The sequence below is a fragment of the Pinus tabuliformis genome, chromosome 4_2 (assembly GCF_031772625.1).
Source record: "Pinus tabuliformis cultivar Carrire ecotype Pingquan chromosome 4_2, CPIR1, whole genome shotgun sequence".
Classification (NCBI taxonomy): domain Eukaryota; kingdom Viridiplantae; phylum Streptophyta; class Pinopsida; order Pinales; family Pinaceae; genus Pinus; species Pinus tabuliformis.
In genome coordinates, this window is record NC_142304.1 from 276018758 (window position 1) to 276042200 (window position 23443).

The 23443-nt window shown below is 39.0% G+C and overlaps 1 protein-coding gene across 1 annotated transcript in view; it reads right to left on the bottom strand.

Annotated features, from left to right (window-relative positions):
• The window catches only part of LOC149169055 (uncharacterized), a 541452-nt gene that overhangs the window by 393102 nt on the left and 124907 nt on the right, over positions 1-23443 (bottom strand). The window contains exons 5-6 of the mRNA XM_089428542.1: positions 6221-6336; positions 5669-5952 (exon numbers count right to left, since the gene is read on the bottom strand). Of these exons, the coding sequence (XP_089284668.1) occupies positions 5669-5952; positions 6221-6336 (400 nt within the window). The remainder of the gene's footprint in view (positions 1-5668; positions 5953-6220; positions 6337-23443) is intronic.

Below are 23443 nucleotides of genomic sequence, written 5' to 3' on the forward strand. Positions count from 1 at the left end.
ACGGACCAGCCCATTTTAGGAGAGGTTTATGAGGGTTGGGATTCCATGATTGAGTCTGTGAAGACTATTGTTATGGAGAATGAGTGCCCTGCATATGAGACATCAGCAGAGAGCTTATGGTCCACCATACAGGATATTCTTATCTCTAGGTGGGATAAGAATTGCACACCTTTGCATTTCTTAGCTCACTCTTTGAATCCCAAGTACTACAGTCAAGAGTGGCTCCGTGGTGGGACCTCACACAGATACCCTCCTCACATGGATGGAGAGATTTCACAGGGGAGGAAGATAGCATTCAAAAGGATATTTCAGGATAGCGCATCTTTTCTTGAGGTGGAGGAAGGCTTTGTAGAGTTCTCCACTGGCACCAGGAGATTTGGGGGGTATGATGTACTTGGAGATAGGGGGGTCAAAAGTGCCTATGCATGGTGGGCAACTCATGGGGCAGCATGCCCTATTCTACAACAGTTAGCCTTGAGGGTCCTCTCTCAAATTACTTCATCTTCTTGTTGTGAGAGGAATTGGAGCACTTACAGGAATCTATATAGTTTGAAAAAGAGCAAGCTTGAGCAATCCAGGGCGGAGACAATGGTGTATGTGCACACCAACCTTCGTCTTATTTACAGGCAGAGACAGGAGTGGTTGAAGGGAAAAACAAAGATGTGGGATGTGTTTCCTGATGATATGGGTTTGGACGACAGTATTGAGTTGGCATTAGCCAACATGGATCTTAATGACCCAGTGCTAGAGCCAGTGACTTTTGATGATGAGACTGAAGCGAACAAAGTTCCTTCTTAAGATTAATTACTCCAAAAGACTTGGAATATCAAATTATCCATTAAGGATATAAATATTATATTAAATATGTGAATAAGAATAATAATGATGATGAATTACAATGAGAACGAGAGGCTTGCTTATATACCACGCAAGCGTCTCTTCATGAAGAGTCATGTCCTATTAGACATGCCTCTTCAACCTATTTCTAGCTTAACTAACTATTATTTATGATTATTATCTTTTACATTATATTTATATTATTTATATATTTTATTCGTTACATTGCCTCCTTCCTCAAAAATCTTTGTCCTCAAAGCTTGTCGATGAAAAAAGCTTGATCTCTTTTTCAGCTTTGAAAGTCTTTCTCTCTTGGAACAGTCATCTTCGTCGATACAAGTTGATATGATCTTCTTAGTGACAAACAAAATTGTTGCATTGAGAAGGGATCAGACCATCCTAGATTAATCTTCTGTATAGCATTCTGATCACTAAAACTTTGTAACGACTTGTCCTTGTAGCACTGGGTTGAGGTTACATTACTCTTTTTTGGAACATTAGTTTGTTGTTTCGGTTTTGACTGGTTCAAATATGTAGTATGGTTGATTCGTCTGTTCTCATGACTTGGATGCCGATATGGAACTTTTTTTGTTTAATTTTTCCTTACTTGGCATGTGCCAATTTTTATATTTTCTTCTGGCGAAGATGTTGTTGAGTTGGTTATGAAACATTCACTGGGGATGTTCATTGTTTCAACTGCAACATCCAAGCTTGTGTTTTCTTCAACTTGCTCGTCTTCTTCCTGAGTTGTGACATTCACTGAATCGATATTTTTTGTTTTGTCATCAAGTTGAATTCCTACATTTGATGCTTCCTTCTTGATAAGTTGTTGGACCTGGCTTTCTAATGACTTCTTATCCTTCTTAAGTTTCTTAATTTGTCTCAGCAATTTTTCGCTATGGTTTTTAAATCGAGAAACTTCTTCATTTTTGTCAACATTGATTTTGTCAATTTCTTTTTGCATATTTTGTAACAGCTTTTTACCTTCTTGAGACATTACTTTTGAAATATCTGAGATATCTTCTGGTGTTACTGAATTTGGTTTTAGTGTAAAATCTTGGAGCGTTATTTTCTTCTTCTTGTAAGAAAATGTTAAAAACTTCTTCTTTGTATTTAGAATAAAGGAACCTAGAGTTTCCATCCAAGGTAACCCCAAAACAATGTCACTATCAATGTCACTATCGAAAAAACGTAAGGTTTTCACGGTGAATTTTGAGGTAAAAGTATAATCTCCAATATTTAGGTGTAAATTGCTTATGTCATATTGTTTGTCATATTCGCCAAAAGTATTCTTTTCAACTATATTTGATTCAGGAATCACCAATTGGTTAGCACATTTAGGACTAACATAATTACTTTTTTCAGCAGGACTGATAGTGATTATGATATCTCTTCCTGCGAGCGATCCTTTGATTTTAAATAATGTATCAACACTTTTACTAAAGGTTTTAGGAAACCTTTCATTACTAGTCTCCATTTTACTCTTTAAATATTAAATACCTTTTTAAATCACTCTTTTTTTTATAATAGTTTTTTTTATATAAAACCCTTTTTTTTCTTTTTTTAAATTTTATATATTCTCTTAATTTGTAAAATATATTTCCACTTCTCTCTTATAAAAATCTAATATATATATATATATATATATATATATTTCAAATATTCTCTTCTTCTTCTTCTTCTTTTTTTCACTCTTTTAATAAATTTTTTTATATAATAATAATTTTTTTATATATAATTATAAATTATATATATTATATAATTTTAATTTATATATATTATAGAATTAAAATTATATAAAATTTATATATACTTTTTTGAGACCCACTTTTCCTTTTATATGTAACTATATAAGGCTTATATAGTATCCTTTTTTATAATTATAATAAATAAAAAAATCGAAAATTTGGATGAGTCGTGACTACTAATTTGAATGAGACAATGAGACTCTTGGTACAGTCACAATCTTTAGATTTGAATGATTAAAATTATTTAGATCACACCTTTTTTCTCCAATGTTATCAAAATATCTTTTACTTTTAAAATACCATGGGCTATTACCATGGGTTGTTTTTAAAACCTCCTGTAAAAAGTAATATTTACGTTTCACGTAAGAGCTTTTGTATCCTTGTTTTTCCTTTAACTTTTAAAATACCATGGGCTATTACCGTGGGTTGTTTTTAAAACCTCCGTTAAAATGTTCTCCACGTAAAAAGTAAAACGTATTCCTTTTGTTTTTTGTTTTTCTTTCTTTTTCTTTTAACTTTCTAAAATACCATGGGCAATTACCATGGGTTGTTTTTAAAACCGTGGGCTTCTCCACGTAAAAAGTTTTAAATATACTTGAAAAGATTCCCGCTTATCTTTATTATGCACTTTTATCAATAATGTAAAACCCTTTTATATATATATATATATATATATATATTCACTTTTTCTTCGGAATATATTATTTCCTTTCCTCTTTTTTTTATATACCCTTCTTCTTTATTTTTTATTAATTTTTTTAAATAATGGCCAAAGACCTAAAAAATGGAGAATCTCCCAATATGTAGCGAAACACTTCAATTATGACAGCAACGAAGTTGATGATAGGTTGATAGCCAAAGGCCTGGTGATCAGCCAACGTGGCTCTGATACCACATGAAGTGAACAAAGTTCCTTCTTAAGATTAATTACTCCAAAAGACTTGGAATATCAAATTATCCATTAAGGATATAAATATAATATTAAATATGTGAATAAGAATAAGAATGATGATGAAAATTATCCATTAAGGATATAAATATAATATTAAATATGTGAATAAGAATAAGAATGATGATGAATTACAATGAGAACGAGAGGCTTGCTTATATACCACACAAGCATCTCTTCATGAAGAGTCATGTCCTATTAGACATGCCTCTTCAACCTATTTACTAGCTTAACTAACTATTATTTATGATTATTATCTTTTACATTATATTTATATTATTTATATATTTTATTCGTTACAGAGACACAGCATCTTGAGGGGTCATCCTCCACACCAAAAAATGCAGCAGCAGATCCTGGATTGGGCATAGAGGAGGAGGATGGAGTACAGTCGGATGGCAGTGGCAGTGATGGTGACTATGACATAGAGCCAGAGGACATGGACTATTGATAGAGTGATGAGTCATGACTCATGGACCAGTACCGAGCTATGATATTCCTACTTATTTTGTATCTACTCTTTTGTATTTTCCATTGGCATTCTCTCAGGAGTCAGTATCTACTATGATCTATGATCTATCTATGTACATTGTAAACATTGAACAGTGATACATTTTGATTTTGATGACTTAATGGAAAATATGCATTTTATGGTTTTAATATCTAAGTTCTAAATTTATATTTAGTAGTAAGTACTTACTACTTAGTTTCTTATGTGCTTGTAAGTCGTAAATTTTGATTCTATTTATTTTTTTAAAGTGAACTATGAACTTTGAGAATTACATTTTAATTTGATTAGATAAGCTGCAACCTGCATTTTAATATGGATAAAAAACTATATTTCGGTATATATATATATATATATATATATTTATATTTTTACTAAATACATATAAAACGTGTCCCCCGTGTCCTGTTTCCGGGTCATTGCGTTTCGTATTGAATACTCGTATTTACATGTCCTCCGTGTCTCATGTCCTCGTGTCATGTGACTTAGATATTGAGTTATTGTGAAAATTTGAAGTAAATTGCTCTCAGCATAGAACATACCTAAAATTAACACAAATAGACGATAATTCATGAGGTACATGAATCTAAATAGCAACTTAATGACAATATACTCAAAACACAGCCAGCTTGGGTAAGGCCTTCAAGCAGATATAAGGCTTCATATAATATGAAGGGTAACACAAGGGATATGTTAGCACTCTTTGAGAACCACCCAAGCTCTAACGAGGACACATGGAATCATTTCATCATCCTAAGAAGAAGCAACAACCTATCTTCAGGAGCATCTCCTTTAACTTGGTATTTATCATTATTTATGGAGTGGTTATCTTGAAGAGAATTCAAAGGAAAATGAAAGCAAATGGCACAAGGAACCTTCACACATGGTCAAATAATAAGACATTTGTCATTGGAGGTTGACAAGTGGAATCCAAGACTTATTCAAAGCCATATTTCTGCATTTCTTATTATTATTGAGGAGTTCCCAGCTTTGAGGAAGTTTCTTGATATGTAAATTAATGTTTTTCGAGGAGAAAGATGTGGATCTATATAGCTTTACAAGATTACAATACTGTGCTCTCCCCTTCCAAATCACACTACAAAAGAAAGAGGAAAAGAAAATTCGGAGATGCTAAATAAAATATTTTTTCTAGCCAACATATGATTCACAGTTCTAGTCAGATAAAATTTGAATGATGATGCATGAATATTGTTAGTTATCACATATAACATTTCTTTTAGGGGAACCGACATACTTGAGACAGATCTTGATTGTGACATGAAATTCCGTTTAAGAATCATGGAAATATTGGAACACAGTACAATGGAAAAATATGCAAGAAAATCAGATGTTCCACTGGGAAGAAAAGCCATAGATAGCTTTACAAGATTACATTACTGCACTTCCCCTTCCAATCCAGACTAGAAAAGTTATACGTTGCATTATTACAAAAGATAACAAGAAAAGAAAATCCATATATATTAAATGAAATATTTTCCTACCCAGCATAGCATTCATAGTTCCAATCAGCTAAACTTTGAATGATAATACATGGATACTGCAGGACAAATAAAGAGAATTCACAATAAAATACAAATCTAACTACGGACATCCAAAGAAACACACCTTAATGGTCTGTATTTTACAAGAGCATCCCTTAGCATTTCAAGGATATGGTGCCTTGCAGGTGTTGTTGACTTTTTTATTGATTCCTGAAAGTCTCGATTGGAAAGGTAAGCATTTACATCATCTGGCCGCTGTTTGAAAAGGGTCTCAAATATTTCAACAGCCCACTGTAGAGTATGCTCTGTTGCATAAGGAAAGTTCTTTAGTGTACATATAGGAATCTCCTTATGTTCTGGCGGATCCCTTGAGGAAGCATACATTTCTGAGAGATAAGGAATAAATACCTGCAAATCTCAAAATCTAATCATATTAAATCTGGCAACTTCTTTGCGATTTCTAATCTAAGATTCTCACAGGAATTCACCTTTACTGTAATTTGAAATTTCTCTAGAATGAAAAACATAACCATAATCAAGAATATCTAGCACATGCACAAGAACAACTGCACACACACTCAAAGCCATACCCACACTCAAGCCCTTGACTTCTATATTCAATTTTTTCCTCTGGCACACAACAATCTTCCCATTTACCTCCAGATGATATAATTACCTGTACACTGCCTCTAGTACCATGCTTGCCTCCATCAATCATTGGTTTGCGATATGCAACACATCGAGCATCAAGATATAATCTTGACGATGATGTGTCAACGGCAGAGAAGACACCTACATTTTCATAGCTATTTTTAGAAACTTGTATGAGAAACATCAAATTTATTATGGATATTCTGATGACAAGTCATGACATTTGTTCTAATGTAATCATTGCAAGAGCTTTAAGCTGTCAACTGGTTTGCTGGTGTGCCTAAGCACCTGCATAATGTCAACCTCTAACAACACAAGATGCACAAACAAAAGGTGATTGCAGACGAACGTGGGCATTTTTTAATTGATTGTATTTAGTATTTACTATTAAAACTTAAATAAAATCTCATATAACATACATTCGACAATAGCAGCAACAATCCAACAGAAAAATACTTTTCCAAAACTGTCAAAGACAAAAAATCCTACAAAAATAGTCAGACTAGCAATTTCATAAAGCCTTAAGTTAAAGTCATTAAAGTAGTGTTGGCAGAGGAGTTTCATTTCACTGCTATTAGCCGCAATATTGATGTGAAGTCCTATTTTGTCTCCAGTGTATGTTGTTACTTAGTGCCTTTCGTCTCATAAGCATTGTAACTAAAGCATGTAAATTCAGAAAAACAATAGTGCACTCGCAATTTACAAGTCGCTCCAGAAGTTGGACATTGGATTTATACAGTTATGTAGACTGCATGATTAGGAAGTCCAGAACAGGATCTCCTGATTAATTGGAGAGTGGAACAGTCATCCTTTATGAGGCCCCATTTTTTCAAATAGAGTTAATATCACTGATTCACTAGTGGATACATCATTGCTAGTTTTGTGCTTCAAAGCCCCATTTGAATCATCCTCCCAAATATATAACTATCCTGCTTATTACTAAATCGGTGCCGTTCATTTTACTTTCCTATTGTTTTAACTGAAATGGTAAAGAAAAATAACACCGTACTTGAAATGTGAAGGCTGCCTTGGAGGAGCCTAGGAAGACTGTAATATGTAAGTATAGGACAGAGAAAGAAATTATTTCAAGACACTACAGAGACCTTTTTTTGTGCCTTTTAAGGCAGCCAAATGTGTATTCTAATTTCACACTTGAAATAACAAATAAATAAATAACCCTGTACTTGAATGCAATCATACTAGGGAGCTTGAAACACTTTACTCAGAGGAAGGGAGAAAAAAAATGTAGGCTCGAAGTTGGAGAATGCTCTAGAGAAAAAGAGGTGACAGAAATACAAAGTTCTTCCATATACCTACTTTCAGCATCAGAATGTTTTATAGAATTTCCTCTACATTGAATCAAGTTTCTGCAATGGTGGAAGGAAGGGATGGGTTTAGGCAAAGGCTAAAAGGCAAAGAACATTCTATGATCTAAGAAAAACTTTCAAGCAGTTACTCAATTAAACATGTATAAAATATGAAATTACAGTATGAAATCCTACTGAAACAAGAGAGATACCATTGTAGGATTGAAAGCAATAAATTACCCCAGCTTTTAATATAAAAGTCCTGTTACGTTTGAGGTCCTTTCTTAATACTTTAGAGTAAGGAAGGAATATCTTCTTTAACAGGGGGGCCTTTAAGAAGGGATCACTTTATAACTTCAAAAAGAAAGAACGAAAAATATATTAATATTGAGGAATGACCAAAGTAGGTCAATAGGACTCAGAATTACATCCAGACGAATGGAAAAGTGCTAAGGAAGAAAAACCATAGGGACCAAAAAAATAGCTAAACACTAAGATGCTAAAACGAATTGCACAAAGTAAACAACGTAGACATAGTGAGAGAAGGTAAACCCCTGCTATAAGACCTGAGTACATGTACAAATTGCCTTCAAGTAAAACATCTGAATGGCATATGCCAAGAATATGCTTATTTGACTTTTCATTTGTATTTAAACTAAAGGAAACGCAACATTTCTCACTACAGGTGAATACTAGCCAACATTTCTTCCTATAATAAATATTGATCTTCAGCAAACATGGAGCACACAGTCTACAGATACCACATTGTACCTATAGGTTCACTAGAAGGTGGCAATGTATACTAACAACTAAGAGAAACTTGTGTCAGTTGCATCTCGACTCTCAACTAAAAATAAACTCAAAGCCTAAATTGACATTTTTATTTTGTGGTTGTGACAGTTGGAATGGAAATGGTAGCCAAGTGTTTCAATTCTATAGGAGGTGTTAAAACTATCTAAAAGATAGTACATCCTTCAGAGATTTGTATGGTTTTAACTTTTGACACCAATATGGATGTGTATGGAAAGGGGATGTCTGGACTCTGGACTCTAGACGACCCCTGCATAATAGGGGGCATCTCTTGGACATCTCGTTTTGGGGGAAAGTGCCCCAAGCACCTAGGTGACATCCCCTCCCAAACGTGGATTTCACTGGGATGTCCTCTGCCAAGCAGGGACATCCCCAAGGGCAAAGGAAACACAAGGGACACGTCTAACTGGTGCTCAAAGCATAGGCCAAAAAGTGCAAACAGTGATTGTAGTTGTCCCATCTACTAATAACTGCATTGTGTTAGTTTATTTTATTGCTTCAAACTTGTTCTCCAATAACCAACAGTTTCTCTGATATCTTATGTTTAAGGATTTCTATTCTCAGAAGTTCTATTTAGAAACTAGAATTGACTGGTTGGCTAGTGATTAGTCATCAGTTAGTTATTTGCAATTAAATAATAAGTTGAGTGCTTGGAAGGTGTTGTCTTGTGTTCATCATACCAAGGAGTGTGCTCAGTGTGTTACTTAGCATATATATACCTACTCTTAGCACACGTGGGTCATATTCTGTGCAGTAGGCTGGGCATGGGTGTTGAAAATTGGGGCAGCTATGGGACGAATTTCCCAAAGACCCCAAATGAAACCCATCTCGCCCCAAAAGAGAATTCATATTGGTTAAAAAGGAAAATATTATTACTAATAAGTTCATGGCAATCCTCCTTGATGTAATCGGCATGGCACTCTCTCATTATTATAATTTATTTTTGGGCTTCGATATTAAGGCACCCATGAGCGAATTATTAAAGGTCACGATGGCACAAAGTTCAAGTTGGCTTGACTCACTTGGCACCCATTCGATCTTGAGAAAGGCTATGAATAGAATGTTAATCCTCATCCCAAAGCGCAATTCACATCTCACAATGGTGCAAGGTCTGACGTTATTGTGGCTTGCATTCTACATTAGTGGCTCAAATATATATGTGGCTTGTATCTATCGGTGGTTCACATCTCACTGTAGCTCGCATTATATATATGGCTCGCATATCACCGTAGCTCGTATTTTATTGTGGCCCACACTATCTTTGTCTTTCTAGTGGATCGCATCGCATCTCAACGGATCGCATTATTTTTCTATGGTTCACTATATCTCTGTGGATCACGTTATTTCCTATGGCTCGTATTTGTAATGGCTAGCATTTGTTATTACAATGGCTCGCACAATACTCTATGTGGCTCGTTAAATTTTTATGGCTCACGTTGTATAATAGTTTGTTGACATATCTTTGAGGCTCGCATCACATCTGTGATGGCTCTGGCTCGCATTACCTCACAGAGGCCAGCATACATATTACAGTAGCTCGCATAATTCTCTATGTGGCTCGCATATCTAACAGTGGCTCATTTTGTTAACTCTGAGGCTCACAAGTATCTGTGGCTCGCTTCAACTATGGATCACTTCAATTGTGGCTTGCTTCAACTGTGGCTCGCTTCTGTTGTGACTCGCATTAATTTATTAGTGGATCGCATACTTTTATCTGTATGACTCATATGAGACTCTTTGTCGCTCACTATTTATATTCAGTATCGTGTTATATGATTTTGATGTTTCAATGATAATAATAGTGGTAAGGGACATCATCTATGGCAGTAAACCTTGTATGGCAGTGATCAATGTATATGGCAGTGACCTTAAGGTATGGCTATAACCTTAATGTATGAGAGTGATCTTAGTATGACAATAACCTTGACATCACAAGTGACTTTGATGTAGCAATAGCCCTTGTGTGGTAGTGACCTTGAGTGATCTATTGATATGGCAGTGACCTTTGATGAAATGTTATCTCTATATGACAAGTGTGATATATAACAGTGTACAGTGATGTGTATGAAAATGATCTATGACACCGTATAACATGACAGTAACATATGACAGTCCTCATAATAAGTAATGTATGGCAAACAGTAATATAAATAGCTTGATCCTATGGCAACATCCCTTACTACAGTGATATATGGAAAGTGACCTTATGACAGTGTTGATATGTGACAGAAATCTACATGGCAATGACCTTTGATGTATGGAAGTGATCTTGACATGGTAGTGCCCCTTGATGTATGACAGAGACACTCTAATCTATGGCTCGTCTTTATGATGATGATATGACATTTATGGTGGATTCTATATGACAATGACAATGATAAACTCTGTGCTCATGGAGGCTTGTGCTTGCCTCTGTAATATACTTGTTTGTTGTTGGGTTGGCCCTAGGTGGCCTAATGTGATTGATGACGAACGACTTATGTCTCATGATGTTTGTACTTTGTATCTCAGTTGAACATTGATGAATATCTAATAGAAGAAGAAGAATCGATTTATGGGTTTTCCCCCTTGTGACGTTTTTCCCTAGTCTCCGACCAAAAACTCTTGCCGTCTCTATTGTGCATGCTTTTCCTTTACTATTCTTTATCGTTATGTTGCTTTGTTGATGTTATTGTTCTCCCTACATAATTGTTAATGATGAAATGATGTTATGGGGTGAATTTAATGTGGAAATGTTGAAAAAGTTTAAATTGCAATCATCTACAGCAGAGAACAATCTAGCCCCAAAAATTAACATGGAATCAAAGCTGGGTTGAAGAAAAGTCATTGAGATCAGCCCCTTATAAACACCTATGATGGACTTCTTGAGCAAGCAAAGTGAAAGGGATGAAGATGGTGGAGACATAAACGAATGCTAGGGTTTGAAGGAAACAGTAGGAAGTCTTTTGTTCTTGCAAATAGAAGATAGGGTTGGGGAGAAACCTTACGAGTGGCCTTGATATGGAAAGGCCTAGTATGATTCAAAATTTTCATGATATGAAATGATCAATGAGAATCCATTGAGTCATTCAAGTACTTGTGACAGATTTAGAAACCCTAGATGGGCTAGTCTCCTAATAGGAGATGGTATGATGCAGATCCAATGATCATCTTATACATTAATAACCTAGCTTCGAAGGATCTGGAATGAGAATACAGGTGGTACTCAAGAAGATGCATTTCTTTTGAAGAAGGCATTGACATATGGTTGATGCACAGTGGTGAACCTTGAAGGCAGGATCAAGAGGGAGTTGATAGCTTCCTACAATCCTCTTTAATGATAAGTATTTCCAAGTCTTATGTTGTTTCTTTATGACATTGCTCTTGTTTAGATTTATCGTTTTAGATTACTATTTATTCTTCCTGCATGAGCATTTGAATGCTTCTAACTTCTTGGATGAGGATGTGATCAAGGAAAGCAAATCCTTCTTGAGGATCATCAAGATGTAGAGCATTGCAGCAAGAGTTAGCTCTAAGGAGTTGGTGCAATAAAATGAAGGAGCCACTCTCATATCTTGAGAAGAAAGACAATCTTGCCTCATCATCACGTACACTTTCATTATGTTTATTTACTTTCTACTATTGCTTTTGCTCTTGTTCTGGGGTCAATAGGTACCTCTGATGAATCTAAGGACCTAGTCCTCTATATCGAGATTGAGGAGGATGAAGAGCATGACTAGAGTGGCAACGGATAACAGCGCAGACCTCAGAAGAAGGATTGCAATCTCCCTAGTTGATGATTATGACTTAAAAGGCTTTCCATTTAGAGGGAGCAAGTTGTCATGTAACAATGAGATATTCTAAGCTAAGGAAAAGATGAGAAGCAATATGTCCTTCATGAAAGGATCATACTGATTACAAGATGCAGGAGAGTCAGTTGCCTCCGAAATGTTAAATTCATCAATTATAAGGAATATGCTCTCAGAGGAAAAGGTTTATAGCACTTGTTGCCAAATGTGTTATTATCAAATGTATGTGAAATTGACTTCCTCCATGATGTACTTAAGGAAGAAGCGGATTAGAGTTACCTCAAGTCTTTAAGACACCTGAGATGAGATTCATGATTGCAGATTGAAGAAAGTCCCATATGGACTCAAGTTAGTCCCCTAGACATGGCATGCCTGGATTGATGGACATTTGATGTGGACTCCAACCTCTCTTCAAGGTTGTAGGCATGTCTTTGATATTTGATTTTATAAGCTAATAATTTATTTCTAACAGATCAGATCATCTCTGTGTTCAGTGCCAAAAGAAGTCAATCACTTAGCCCAGGTGATCAACTACTTGAGATTAGAAGTGTGACAAAGAGATGATGAGGACTTCCTTGTTAAGGGAAGTGTGTTGTCACAGATTTTTGGCTTGATATATATGACTGAAGCAGTGGAGAGAAACTCCTCTTCAGATGCACATTTGATGGATCCCACGATGAGTCTTTTGATTTTTGTAGCTTAGTAGGTACTCCAAGCACTAGGGTTCATGGTTTGAAGGGCAAAGCGCCACAAGGGAAGCTTGTGGGCTTGGAACCCAACTATGGGGTTTTGGCACCCATCGAGATTTGGGACAAAACATTGATGGATTTACGACATGTGTTGGATGAGGATGATAATGCTTGGAAAGAAAATTCTAATGCAACAAAAATCGTCTAAATCTGGGTTATCGTTAGAGAGATATTGATTTTTGAAGTTGAAAAATTAATTTGGTTGTCCAGCAGGCCGACTTGATGTAAACACAATCCAAAAGAAGTGTGACTTCAAATGAGACGTTGAGCCCATCTTTATGCCTATAAAAGGAGGAAGAAAGCCCATTGTTTAGGCATCCAACTTGAGCAATACAACCTCTCAAATTTTGGTGAAGAAGGAAACTAAAGGACAACTTGGAAGCCCTAGAAGCAGTGTAGAAGTTTCTTGTTTTACTATAGGTATAGCGTGGGAAAGAGAGGTTGTTTGGGTGTTGTTCTTGGGTGCTTATGCAGGAAAAAAGGTCGAAGTTTGAAGCCTAGCCGCAGCAAAAGAAGAAGGGATAGCGTGAAGCTTAGGGTTGTCTCTAAGGGTTTGTTTGGAGGCCGAGTTTGTTGGAAAGAACGTCGAGATAACTCCCTAGAGGGCCAAGGAAAAGGTAAGTGTTTTTGGGTCTGTTTGAAACTTTGAAGCACTGTTGGGGGAAGATCTTTATCACCTTGCTGACCGAAATCGACAGGATCACTATGGGGCTAGGCTGTCGGCCATAGCACCACAATAAGGTGTGTAGAGGGGCAGTTTAAAGGGCTTATATAAGCCTATGACAGCAACGTGGTAAAGGAGGAGTCTCCCAAGGTTAAGCTGCATTTAATGAAGGTTGTTTGAGGGTTGTTCATGGATTGGTTAGTGGTTGTTGCAACCTGCAAAATATGCCCTAACCAGTGATAGTCAAGGGTAGCAAGAGGACAGCAAACTTGGAGCAGAAATTCATGTGTATTGGGTCAAAGGAGTTGACCAGTTTGGATCAATTGTTGAGCAGCCTATTGGTGCCATGTGGATGACATTCCGTGGTGGTGAAGTGTCATCCTAAGAGCAGAATCGACAGTGAGTTGATTGGGTGTCATAGAGCTGGTTGGAAGGCAGCAAGTTGGCTACCCAAAGTAGCCCTAGATGAGCTATCTTGAAGGAAGAAGGGACAGCGTGGAGCGTAGGGTTGTCTCTAAGGGTCTGTTTGGAGGCGAAGTTTGCTGGAAAAAAAGCCGAGATAACTCCCTAGAGGACCAAGGCAAAGGTAAGTGTTTTTGGGTCTGTTTGAAGCATTGTTTTGGGGGAAGATCTTTATCACCTTGCTGGCCGAAATTGACAGGATCATTGTGGGCTAGGCCGCCGACCATAGCACCACAATAAGGTGTGTGGAGGGGCAGTTTAAAGGGCTTATATAAGCCTAAGATAGCAGCGTGGTAAAGGAGGAGTCTCCCAAGGCTAGGCCGCATTTAATGAAGGTTGTTTGAGGGTTGTTCATGGATTGGTTAGTAGTTGTTGCAGCCTGCAAAATCTGCCCTAACCAGTGATAGTCAAGGGCAGCAAGAGGGCAGCAAACTCGGAGCAGAAATTGATGTGTATTGGGTCAAAGGAGTTGACCAGTTTGGATCAATTGTTGAGCAGCCTGTTGGTGCCATGTGGATGACATTCCGTGGTGGTAAGTGTCATCCTAAGAGCACAATCGACAGTGAGTTGATTGGGTGTCACAGAGTTGGTTGGAGGGCAGCGAGTTGGCTACCCAAAGTAGCCCTAGATGAGCTATCTTGAAGGAAGAAGAGCAATTGAAGGTTGGGTGAAGATCGGTGCCGAAGTGCAACACTTTGATGGACGAAAGTTGTTGCTAGGGTGGCAAATTTGAATTAGGCCTACCCAGAGAGAAGTTGATGAGCCTGTGTTCAATTTAGCAGACGTGACTTGCAGCAGTGATAGGAGGCATCCCTCTTGGAGTCTCGAAGTGTAGATGCCTTGATGGACTAAGGCACCACTAGTGAGCAGTACGAAGCGAAGGACTGGCAGGACAAGATACGACATAGAAGCTGCAGTGAAGTTTTTCATTATATCTTATATACCATAGACTTTTATATTATTCAAATTTGGTTTAATATAACGAAGATTGGGATTGTACAATATTGTACAATTTTGTTTAAAACTATGTATATTGTGTATATGTGATTTACTGCTTTATATTTCCACTATGCAAAGTAGTTTATGGTTGAGATTCTTGGTTTGGTAGCATTAGTGGTTTTAAGACTCTAACCTAGACACAAGGTCGTGGAAATTCAACATGGTATCAGAGCGTGTTTGAGCTACTTTGGAAGTAAGTAAATTAGAGTTCTGTTGCAACGAAGTAGAGCGTGAGAGGGAGTTGGTCACATTGTGAGTGAATGGTTCACTACAATGTCAAAGTTGCAAGCAGGTATCCATATGAGGACAAGTTGGAGGGGCTGTCCAACTATAGTCCATGGAAGGAAAGGATCAAACTAATCTTGCAGGTCGACGGGATCTGGGATTTTGCCGACAAAGTGATCAAGAAGCCAACTGACCCTAAGGAGCTGGAAATATGGGAAGATTTGGATGCGAGGTCGAGATTGATCATCCTTGATGGTGTGAGGGATGCCCTAATATCTCATTTGTCTGGGAAGAACACCACACATGAGATGTGGATGGCTCTTCAAAATTTGTTCCAGAATAAAAACGAGAACTGAGTACTGGTATTAGAGGACAGGTTGAAGGCCACCAAGATGTTAAAGGGTGAAAGCATGGCCTCATATCTGATGAGATTCTCTCGGCTCAATGATGGGCTTGCTGCCATCGGTGTGACTATCTCAGATGGAGATATGGTAAGGATTGCCTTGAAAGGGTTCACCAAGGAATGGAAGCCCTTCATCAAGGGTATTGTTGCCAAGGAGAAGTTGTCAGACAGGGATAGGCTGTGGGATGACTTGATTCAAGAAGAGTTGTAGGACAAGGATCTTTAGCCGAAGCAAAAAGCTTCAAATGATGACATGGCACTTGCATAACGAATGAAGGCTAAGCACAAGAACGACTTGAGTAAAGTCAAGTGTTTCAACTGTGGTGAGATGGGTCATTTTTCGTCGACATGTCCGATAAAGAAGAAGGGAAATGATGAGAAGAAGAAATGAAAGCAAGCCTCTGGTGTTGTCGCTTCAACAGTGATGGACAATCTCTCCAAGAGATTGGAAGACGAGGACTTTGCTATGATTTCTCATTTCTCGCAGAGTAGTATCACTGAGGATGGATGGTACGTGGACAGTGGTGCGACGAAGCATATGACAAGGTCACAGGATGTTTTTGAGACTAGTTGGATGGGATTCGAAGTTGCACATGGTGTTGGGCGACAATAGTCAGTTAGAGATTTGAGGATCGGGTGTTGTGCCATTCAGGATGGAGATAGGACGTATGATGTGGGTCCATGATGAACTATTTGTACCGGGACTTAGATATAGCGTGATTTCTGTCTCAATGATCGAGAGGAAAGGGTTTGAGGTCTTGTTCCAGGATGGGAAGGCAAGACTCAGGCTCAAAGGCTCTAACTCCAATGGGATTGTACTCGGAGTTAGAGAGCATGGTCTCTACAAGTTGACGAGCAAGCCTGTGGATCATGGAAAGAAGCAGGTGGAGCAGGTACAAGTTCCAGACAAGCAGGAGCAGGTGCAGGTACAGGTGCAAGCTTCGAAGGAGAAGGTACAGGTTCCCGAGAGGAAGGTACACTTTCCCGAGAAGGTCTAGGTCCCAGAGACTCAGAGGGAGTCTAGTTCGAGAGGGAGCTTGCAGATTCAAAGGGAGACTCTGCAACCCAAGACGAGTGCCTGGTCAATGGTGAGCAAGGGTGCTCCCACAATTGCCAAGAAGGAATCATGGAAAGAGTGGAAGACGTTACAGCATAAGAAGAAGAAACAAGTTGCTTCCAACAGTAACAGCGACACTTCTGAGGAGGGCTAGTTCACCATAGAGGGATTGCTACGAATGTGAGCGCCAAGAGTTGGGCAAGTGTTGCGAGCAGTGATGATGATGACGAAATACTTCCTAGTCTTGGAAGTATCTCCCTCGCTAAGAGAGAGTGTTGATTTCCGTAGCTTGGGAGGTACTCCAAGCCCTAGGGTTCAGGGTTTGGAGGGAAAAGTGCCACAAGGGCAGCTTGTGGGCTTGGAACCCAAGTATGGGGTTTTGGCACCCATCGAGATTTGGGACAAAACATTGATGGATTTACGACATGTGATGGATGAGGATGATAGTGCTTGGAAAGACGATTCCAACGCAACGAAAATCATCTGAATCTGAGTTGTCGTTAGAGAGATATTGATTTTTGAAGTTGACAAATTAATTTGGTTGTCAAGTAGGCCGACTTGATGTAAACACAGTCCAAAAGAAGTGTCACTTCAAATGAGACGTTGAGCCCCTCTTTATGCCTATAAAAGGAGGACGAAGGCTCATTGTTTAGGCATCCAACTTGAGCAATACATCCTCTGAAATTTCGGTGAAGAAGGAGACTAAAGGACAGAGTGGAAGCCCTAGAAGCAGTGTGGAAGTCTCTTGTTTTACTGTAGGTACAGCGTGGGAAAGAGGTTGTTTGGGTGTTGTTACTGGGTGCTTTTAAAAGGAGAAAGGCCGACGTTTGAAGCCTAGCCGCAGCAAAAGAAGAAGGGACAACATGGAGCTTAGGGGTGTCTCTAAGGGTCTGTTTGGAGGTCGAGTTTGCTAGAAGGAAGGCCAAGATAACTCCCTAGAGGGCCGAGGTAGAGGTAAGTGTTTTTGGGAATGTTTGAAGTATTGTTTTTGGGGCATATCTCTATCACCTTGCTGGCCGAAATCGACAGGATTACTATGGGCTAGGCCGCAAGACATAGAAGCACAGTAAGGTGTGTGGAGGGGCAATTTAAAGGGCTTATATATGCCTATGACAACAGCGTGGTAAAGGAGGAGTCTCCCAAGGCTAGGCCGCATTTAATGAAGGTTGTTTGAGGGTTGTTCAGGGGTTGGTTAGTGGTTGTTGCAGCCTGCAAAATATGCCCTAACCAGTGACAGTCAAGGGCAGCAAGAGGATGTAGTATTCCTAATTAGCCATGGCTAATTGGAATATTCGATTTTGCTCAATTTTGCCTTTTATAGTTATTTATAAATAAAAAGGTGAGGAAAGGGGGACATAACTCACTTTTTGAATAAAGTCACTCCCTAGTAGCACAATGTTGTAACTTAAAAGGGGAGCCAAGGGAGCCAAAGGAGCACGTAGAGAAGGGGGCCCACGTAGACACTTGGAGGGACTGCACAGATGGAGAAGGAGCACGTGGCAAGAGAGAGGCTACGTTGGAGGAGGTGGGCCTTAGGGTTTTGAGAGAGGCCAACACTATAAAGGAGAGAGGAGCCTCCTCATTTGGGCATGGGATTATGTTGCATTTGAGCTAGTCATTTCGACTTAGAGCACGCTGGTTGTTTAGCCTATCTGCAGCACTGTTTAGTGCATCGAGTGTCTCCATTTGGAGATCTCACCCTTGGCCCCGGGGGACTTCGAGTGCCTACTTGGGCAAGGTAGTTTCATCAGTATTTTGTAGGAGAAGCAATCTCTGGAGTTGAGAAGGGACTGAGCATTTTGATGACTGCGTAGTCTTGAGAGGGGAGGACACAGTCTCTTTTGGTAGGAGCTCCAGATTGGGTTTATGTGGAGGATTTGAGCTTGGAGATTGAGCAAGGGATCAGCCCTTGCATATTGGAGGATTTTGGCAGAGTCTCAGGTAGAGTTTTGCAGGATTCTCTTCAGGGGAAGCGCAGAGTCTTGAGGGATAGCGTAGATCCTCAAGGGGGTGATTTTCGGGGGTCAGCTATTTTAGAAAAGCTTTCTGGGCTTTTCTGGGCTTTTCTGGGTTTATTGAGTAGAGGTTGATTCCAGGGTTTCAGCATTTTCTGAGGAGGGGAACAGCCCCAAATCCTCACTTGATTCCAGCAGTAGCAGCAGCACAGCAGTTCTCCGACAGCTTGGACGCAGTTCCAAGAGAGGCCATTTCCTTACCATTCTAAGTGTATTTCTTCACTTGCCTTGTGCAAGTCGAGGTGTTATCTTTCTAATCACCTCTTGTACTCTTTCCATTACTCAGTATAATAAAATGGCTTAGCATTTCTCTCTACATTTCTCGAGTATCTGCTTATATTCCATGTATACATTATTGTATGTTGCACCACTGTTATTTTTATCTCTTTGAGCTCCCGACTACTATACCACTTGTGTGTTTTTCTCCTATACTCTTAGATAGAGTCTGGAAAGGGCCAAGTAGCCTCCAGATCTCGTCCTCTTTTCAGAGGCGACATATCTGGTAAACAACCTCCCAGTCCATCTCTAGTTGGAGTTTGCTTGTGTTTGAGGGATACCCCTAATAAGGGATATTACAGAGGAAATCAGACTCAGAGCAGAAATTGATGTATATTGGGTCAAAGAAGTTGACGAGTTTGGATCAGTTATTGAGCAACCTATTGGTGCCATGTGGATGATATTTCGTGGTGGTGAAGTGTCATCCTAGGAGCAGAATCAACAGTGAGTTGATTGGGTGTCAGAGCTCATTAGAGGGCAACGAGTTGGCTACCCAAAGTAGCCCTAGACGAGCTATCTTGAAGGAAGAAGAGCAACTGAAGGTTGGGTGAAGATCGGTGCCGAAGTGTAACACTTTGATGGACAAAAGTTGTTGCTAGCGTGGCAAATTGGAGCTCGAGAATTAGGCCTACCCAGAGAGCAGTTGATGAGCCCGTATTCATTGTAGCAGAGGTGACTTGCAGCAGTGATAGGAGGCAGCCCTCTTGGAGTCTCGAAGTGTAGATGCCTTGATGGACTAAGGCAATACTAGTGAGTAGTACGGAAGCGAAGGACCGGCAAGACAAGAGACGACATAGAAGTTGCAGCGAAGTTTGGCATTGTATCTTGTATACCGTAGATTATTGTATTATTCAGATTTGGTGTAATATAACGAAGGTTGGGGTTGTACGATATTGTACAATTTTGTTTAAAACTGTGCATATGTGATTTACTGCTTTATATTTCTACTATGAAAAGTAGTTTATGGTTGAGATTCTTGGTTTGGTAGTGTCAGTGATTTCAAGACTCTAACCTAGACCCAAGGTCGTGGAAATTCAATAGAGTCAACAACTTAATGGATCCTTGCCTTGGGGCATGTTCTCTAAGCTAGATAGAGCTTGGACTTGTATATTGGAAAGGCACAAAGTTGTTATTGAGATACCTAGATGATGTAGTCATTCATGGACTAAGATACATTGTCAGAGACTTGATGGATACACTGATGATGATTGGGCTAGAAATGTTGTTGACAGGAAGAGCACATCTAGTTGTTGCTTTAGATCGAGGTCTACCATAATTTTTTTAGATGAGCAGGAGACAGAAGTTCTATTACTTTGACCGCAATTGAGGTTGAGTACATTGCTACTAGTATAGCTAGCTTTGAGATGGTGTGATTAAGAAATCTCCTTGGAGAGTTGTTTCAGCATGTGTTGGGAACCACTGTGATATAATGTGATATTAAGAGTGGGATCCAACTTTCAAAGAACCCCGTGTTTCATGAACGGTCCAAGCATATTAGATATCACTATATCGAAGATAAGGTGCAGAGAGGAGCAATAAGGCTCCAACTCATCCCAACTGATGAGCAGATAGCTAACATTCTTACCAAGCCTTCGCTAAAAGGGAAGTTCTTGGTCTTCAAAAAGTAGCTTGTACTGGTGGAAGTGACCCTTCCAGGAAGTGGTCACGGTTGATCGAGAACACTGAGCTATGCTCTTCCCCCCTCTTTGAGCTCTTAGGAGGGGAATGGAGCTAGAGAGCTCCTGGGTTGAGGGAACTCCAAACAATAGGTGTGAGTGATCCTCACCCTTTGTGATAATGTCTATCTCTCCTACTGTCACTATAGGGTGTGTGTGATCCTTGTCAATTATGGCAAGTTATATCTCTCCCTATCAAGTCTAGGACTTGGCAAAGTATACCCCAGTATGCATCCTACCCACAAGCTAGGCTTCTAAGGATTGCCACCCATCTGGCCAATGGGTGAGGAGACTTGAGTGTGTGAGATCCTTACTATTTATGGTAAGTGGAATCTCTCCCAAGTGATGGGATGCAAGTGCTCTACCACTTGATGCTTGAGAATCAAGGTGGGAAGTTCAACAAATGATAGGTGTGTATGATCCTTACCCCATGTGGTAAGATTGTATTTGTCTTATTGTCGATGTAGGGTGTACATGATCCTTGTCACTTATGACAAGTGTATCTCTCCCTACTATAGGGCATGTGTGATCTTTGTCACTTGTGGGAAGCGGTATCTTCTTCTTCTTCTTTAGATTGAGACATCATTGTTCAGTTGATGATCAGATGGCAGAAAGTTCAAGTCGACTTGACTCTCTTGGCACCCAGTCAATCTTGAGAATGGCTACAAATAGAAGATTAATTCTCATCCCAAAGAGCAATTCAAATCTCACAATGGTGCAAGGTCTGAGGTTATTGTGGCTTGGATTCTAAATTAGTAGCTCATATCTATTTGTGGCTTGTATCTATCTGTGGTTCACATCTCATTGTAGCTTGCATTATATATATGGCTCGCATCTCACTGCAGCTCGTATTTTACTGTTGCCTGCACTATCTCTGTCTTTCTAGTGGATCGTATCGAATCTCAATGGATCGCATTATTTTTCTATGGTTCACTATATCTTTGTGGATCGCATTATTTCCTATCGCACAATACTCTGCATGGCTCGTTGTTAAATTTTTGTGGCTCGTTGACATATCTCTAAGGCTTGCATCGCATCTGAGGTTGCTCCAGTTCGCATTATCTCACAACGGCCCACATACATATTACAGTGGCTCGCATATGTAACAGTGCCTCGTTTTGTTAACTTTGAGGCTCGCAAGTATTTGTGGCCCGCTTCAACTGTGGATCGCTTCTATTGTGACTCGCATTAATTTATAAGTGGCTAGCATACTCTTATCTATATGACTCGTTTGAGACTCTCCGTGGCTTGCTATTTATATTCAGTACCATGTTCTATGGCTTTGATGTTTCAATGATAATAATAGTGGTAAGGGACACAATCTATGGCAGTAAGCCTTGTATGGCAGTGATGAATGTATATGGCAGTGACCTTGAGGTATGGCTATAACCTTAATGCATGAGAATGATCTTCGTATGACAATAACCTTGACTTGACAAGTGACTTTGAGGTAGTAGTAACCTTCTGTGGCAGTGACCTTGAGTGATCTATTGATATGGCAGTGACCTTTGATGAAAGGTTGTGTCTCTATATGACAGCACGATTTATAACAGTGTACAATGATGTGTATGATAAAGATATATGACACAATACAACATGACAGTAATATATGACAGTCCTCATAATAACTACTGTATGGCAAGCAGTAGTATGATCTTATGGCAACATCCTTTATTACAGTGATATATGGAAAGTGACCTTATGACAGTGATCTTCAAGACAGTGCTCTTGATATGTGACAGAGATCTACATGGCAGTGACCTCTGATGTATGGCAGTGATCTTGACATGGCAGTGCCCTTTGATGTATGACAGAGACACTCTGATCTATGGCCTGTCTCTATGATGATGATATGACAGTGATGGCAGATTCTATATGACAGTACAATGATGTACTCTACACTCATGGAGGCCTGTGCTTGCCTCTCTAATATACTTGTCTGCTGCTGGGTTGGCCCTCAGTGGACTAATGTGATTGATGACGAACGACTTATGCCTCATGATGTTGGTACTTCATATCTCAGCTGAACATCGATGAATATGTAATAAAAGAGGAAGAATTGACTTATGTGTTTCCCCCTTGTGGGCTTTTGCCCTGGTATCCAACCAAAATCCTAGTGTCTCTATTGTGCATGCTTTTCTTCTAATGTTCTTTACTGTTCCGCTGCTTTGTTGATGTTATTGTTCTCTCTACATAAATTGCTAATGATAAAATGATGTTATTGGGTGAATTTAATGTGCAAATGTTGAAAAAGGTTAAATTGCAATTATCTACAGCAGAGAACAATCTAGCCCTAAAAATTAACAATGGGTGGGCAAATGGCCTTCACGTGGAGGAGTGTGCTTGGCATGTGTTGGCATGTGTTTAGCTATTCTTGGCACATGTGGTCTGCACTACTTGAAAAGTTACTGTCTTCATTCTTGGACATTTTTGCATGGAGTGAACATTAGCAAATAATTAGTCATTGTCATTGATCTTTCCATGTTAATGAGAAGTTACTTGATTTCCACTACAGATTCTAGCTTGCTAGTTTTATTTTGAAGATCTAGTATTTCTCAGATCCACACTCTGCACATGCCAGACTGTTACTGATATTCTGATATGCAGTGTCTACATTCGTGATCTATACTCCTGAGTCCTATTCTTTTAGTTTTCAAAAATCCAAAGTTTTGCTTGGTATTTCTCAGCGTTCTCTTTCAGATATAGAGGAAAATCTTTGAGTGCAGATCTGCTATCATGAATTAGAAAATTCATTATTTAACACATCTCTATATTAACATACAAAAGAGTGTCCCTCCAAAAAGGAAACAATTGAAT